The sequence below is a fragment of the Penaeus monodon genome, chromosome 6, assembly GCF_015228065.2.
Source record: "Penaeus monodon isolate SGIC_2016 chromosome 6, NSTDA_Pmon_1, whole genome shotgun sequence".
In the NCBI taxonomy this organism is placed as follows: domain Eukaryota; kingdom Metazoa; phylum Arthropoda; class Malacostraca; order Decapoda; family Penaeidae; genus Penaeus; species Penaeus monodon.
The window spans coordinates 30,313,325-30,318,240 of record NC_051391.1 but is presented as its reverse complement, the minus strand read 5'-3'; the positions used below and the strand labels follow the sequence as shown (position 1 = coordinate 30,318,240).

General features: G+C 39.7%; 1 protein-coding gene across 1 annotated transcript in view; it reads right to left on the bottom strand.

The window, feature by feature from the left end:
• The window catches only part of LOC119573940 (probable 4-coumarate--CoA ligase 3), an 18,959-nt gene that overhangs the window by 6,869 nt on the left and 7,174 nt on the right, over positions 1 to 4,916 (bottom strand). The window contains 1 exon segment of the mRNA XM_037921039.1: positions 790 to 893. Coding sequence (XP_037776967.1) covers positions 790 to 893 — 104 coding nt within the window.

Below are 4,916 nucleotides of genomic sequence, written 5' to 3'. Positions count from 1 at the left end.
ATTTTTTAATTAAAAAAAAATTATAAAAAATTATAATATATATATATTTTTTTTTTTTTTTTTGGGTTGTGGGTTGTGTGTGTGTGTGTGTGAGTGTGTGTGTGTGTGTGTGTGTGTGTGTGTGTGTGTGGGGTTTGTGTGTGTGGTGTTGTGGGGTTGTAAATTAAAAATACAAAATATGTACATATACATACGTATCTTTTCTTGCTTTTTTCCCCCTTTCCTCCTCTCTCTCTACACCACAACAACAAAACACAATATTATATAAAAATTATATATAAATATATATATATATATTATATATATATATTATATATTAAAAAAATTATATTATTATATGATATATATAATATAAAATATATATATATATTATTATATATAATATATATATTTTTTTTTTTGTTGTTTTTTATAAATATATATATATATATATATATTATATATATATTTAACTTTTTTGTTTTTTTTTTTATATATATATTATAAAAATATATTATATATAATATAAAAATATATATATATATAAAATAAAATATATAATATTTTTTTTTTGCAGGCACTTTTGGTTATCAGCGAAGGGCAGGGAACGATAGCCTTTCCCCCTTTCGTACGGCGAGATGTTATAAATTTGGCAAGATCATACCCTTTGCATCGTTTAATTCAAAGACGGAGGGAAATTTTTTTTAACTGTTGCTCCTCGGGGAAATATTACATGCTAAAGCGGGGGTTAATCGACCTTCAATCCAAGAGGAAGGAAAATGTCTACATACCAATGCCGGGGCAACTTACAGAAACCTTGCCCAGTATCAATATCTCCGACTTCTACAGGGGTACAGGTTTTTGGGTTGGGGGTTTGAGGCACATTTTTGTGGTTTTCCCCCGCTAACATAACCCTTTTGGGAAATAAAAAACTTGTAATAGAAAATAAACAGTATAGAGAGGAGGGAAAATTTTAAACAGGGGCCAAATGGAAATTTCAAAATTAAGACTAGATTATCACTGCGTGGGAAATTTAGACCCCATTTTTAGGGAACATTTTTGCAAATTTTGTATTTTTTGCATTAACACATTTTTGCACTATCTTGGTGTGGGGCATACAGCCTTTTTAGGTGAAACCGCCTGCCTCGCCCGGGGGGGTGAGGTTAGCTTGTCGTTGTTATGGTTTTGAAAAACCCAGAATCAAGCATCACTTTGAACAGACAGGGCGATGTGTATGAGCTGTCATCTCAAATCTCACTAAATTAAAAAAACTGGCAGCCAAGCCCGGGCAAAAGGCCCAAAATCAGAACTTTTGGCCCCTTCCTGCACGGGGCCGGTTTTTGGTTTTTTCCCTTTGCTCTTAAAAAAACCTTATTTTAAGGAGAGAGTTTTGATTTCCTTTTAAAGGGCCCCCTCTGGTGTCATCAGACAATCAGTCAGACAACCAGGTCAGGGTCAAAGCCGGGGAAAAAGGATAGATGTCAGGTTTATCCCCTATAACAAAACGACAATTTTATGACCTTCATTGCATGGCCAGATATTCGCATTTTTCGCATCAGCAGATGCTGTTTTAAAAAAGTTTATGAGTCCAGTAGGTGATTTATGATGCGTCCAAAGAGAGAGACAGACAGACAGACAGAAGACGACAGCAGACAGACAGAGACAGACAGAAGGCGGGAAAAAGACAGAAGACAGGGGGACGGGGACGGGCAACAGACAGGACGGGCAGAGGAGAAAAATAAAAAAAAATAATTTTAGTATATCAAAATTTTGTTTCAACAGTTATTCTTGTGGAAGACTTTTTCTAAATGTGTGCAAGGAATGGGGGAGTTACCACCACTGGCAGTGCAAAAATTTGGCGGAAGACAGCAACTGTGGACCTGTGCTACACCACACAAAGGAGGGGGGGGGGGGCACAAGACAGGAAGGTGGAGAAGCGTAAGAGGGGAAAAAGGGGCTCTCCCTTATTTGAGTTTTATGTGCGGGCAGCGGGTTGATGCCCTGCATTTGACTGATAGAGCTTTTTGTTTTCCCGATTTTCAAAAACGAAACTAATTACGTGAAGAAAAAGGGTTTGGTCTGTAATTTCATAACCTTAATTTTTTTATTAATTTTCCATTTTTGTTCAGCCCCGGAATATTTTCAAAAAATTATAAATAAAAAGTCACGGGCTTCGAGATAAAGATTAAGAGAAAATGATTAGGGTTTTTGTCTCGCACGTGTGCATCGTCAGTTTTAAACGCATTAATAAACAAGACTTAAACCTTCTAAATTTTTGCAATAGCTAATGGTCACCAGTTCGTAAACCAAAGTGAAAAAAGATGTACATAAGAGATGGTAGTCACAACCAAAGTTATGCCGAGTCATTAAAAAAAAAAAAAGCTGCTTAGTCATGGGAAAAAAAAAGCCCTTTAGCATTGGTATAGCAATTAGAATTAGGGTTTTTCCTCTAGATTTCCAAATTTTTAAAGGGAAGTAACCTGTTCTTTAAAGCTGTAAGGTGAACGTGAATCTAGAATAATAGAACTAGAGGTTTTTTTCTAAATAAAGTTATTTTTTTGCGCCCCCAAACATATAATTTCAACAGATTAACCCTCCTCCTAATCTTAAAAAAGTACGAAAAGTAATTGACAAGGTGCATTGTTAGGGTTTTGAGACGGGTTAAAAGGTGATAGATGTTTTTTTTTGCTTTGCAAAAACGGGGTCGATTCTGAAAAAAAAAAAATCTAAAAATAACAAGATGGTTCGAAAGCTCGTCCCCTTACGTTTTCATTTTTGACTCGTGTCGAAATTTTTTTCCATTTCTCAATCACTCTTTTTACTTCCATTATTTTTTAAAAAAATTTTACTTAACATATATTACTTAATTTTTGGTTTTGGAAAAATTGATATTTTTTTTATTTTTTTTTTTAAAAGTAGTAAATTGTATATCTACGTTTGGGAGTAAACTTTATTTTGTCCCTTTATTATTTTATATAAAGGTAAATGTTATTTTCATCGAAAGGGCCGTTTTTTCATATGAATTTTGTTGTTCGAAAGGTTTCCCTTTTCCTTTCCCTTGTTGATCTGCTCTTGATGATTCAGTTTTTTGTTGCTTTTTTCGCCCATTCCCCGTTCCTCCTGCTGGCTAGTCGCCCTTTGCGAGAACATGACGAAATTGTCCCAAAACACTTCCGCGAATTTATTAGATCGGTTTTGGGAATTGGTTTTAAACAGCCCCCCCCCCCAAAAAAAAAAGGGTTTTCGGGAAGAACGGGGGAGAAAGGGGGGCGAAGGGGGGAAAGGCGAGAGAGGAGTGGAGAGAAACATGCAAAAAGGAGGGGGGAAGGGATATAAAAAAAAGGAGAAAGAGAAAAGAAAAAAGCAAGTAAGAACGAATGAAAAGAGATCGACGAAAGCAAGCATGGGGGGGGGCAGATGCGATAACACATCGATTTCCTTTTATAAAAAAGAAAACCTTTAAAGGGCACCGACGTCACTAGAGTTTTGACACTTAAGCCACCCCAAGAAGAAAAAAAAGTAGACAAAAGAAGACGGAGGAAAAAAATAAAAAGGGAAGCAAATGGCGCCCAAAAAAAAAGAGGAGAGGACAAAAAAAAAAGAGAGAAACAAGAAAAATGACAAAGAGAAAAAGAAAGAGGGGGTCGGAAGAAAGTCAAAGGGGTTTGAGATGAAGGGAGGAAAGCGGAACCAACAAGCGGTAAATGTCCAAAATTTAAAAACGAAAAGCATTAAGCAGGACGAAGAGACAGGTGCAACCCCCGGGCCCCCGCCCCCAGGGGGAAGAAGCCAACGCCCTTGGGAAGAAGCCGGTGCATTCAAAATACCGACGCGCATTCGCATTTTCAAAAAAGGTCCCCGGAAGCGAAATGCCACGACATTGGGGCCCCGTTTGCTCCTCCCGCCGCCGTACAAGGAAAAGCAATGAGGGACTTGGGAGCAGAGGGTCGGTGGGGAGGTTCTGAATTATCATTTCCCAAATTCCCAAATCGCGGGGCTTTCGAGGGGGGAAGGGAAGTGAGTAAAACGAGCAGGAGGGGGGGGGGAGGGGGGGGGGGAGGGGAAAAGGGGGGGGGGGGAGGGGAGGAAAGGAAGAGGGGTTTGAGGAGGGGAGAGGTAGGGAGGAGAGAAGGGGGGGAGAAGCAGAGGAAGCAAAAAAAAAAGGGTGTGGGAGAAGAATGAAGAGGAGAGAGGGGGAAAGGAAATGGGAAGAGAGAAGGAGAGAGAAAGGGGAGAGAAGGGAAAAAGGAAGGGGGGGAGACATGGACGAGGAAGGGGCACGGGGAGAGGAGAGATGAAGGAGATACAAAGGAAAAAAAAACAGAAAAAAAGGAAGGAAAGGAAAGTTAGCGAGGGGAGAGGGAGGATAGAGAGGGGGGAGGAAAAGAGAAGGGAGGAGAGGGAGGAGGAAAAAAGAGGAATGGAGAAGGAAAAAGAAGTTGGGGGAAGAGAGGAAAAGGAGAGCGGAGGGTTTGGGGGGAGGAGGAGCTGAGGGAAGGGGATGGAAATGAGGGAGGGAGAGAGGAGAGGGGGAGGGGGGGAGCGGGAGAGGGAGAAAGGGGAAAAAGGGGGGGTGAGAAGAGGTACGAAAGGAAAAGGAAGTGAAAGGGAGAAAGAGAGCACGGATGGGAAGGGAGGGCAGAGGGATGGGATGAGAAGTGGAAGAAGAGATGAGAGGGGAGGGAGAGGAGAGGTAGAGGGGGGGGAAAGAGGGGAGAGGTAGGAGAGGGGACAGGGGCAAAAATCCTAAGTGGACTCGTCCTGACGTACACCTTGTACAATCTTTCCTTGAATTTTTTTTTCCCCGCTCAGAAAATCTTACAGAAGTGATAAGGCCCGGAGGTTCAGACAATCGGGGGTCACCAAAAAATATATAATAATAAAATATATAATATTTAATAATATATTTTTAATATATAATATAAATATTATATATA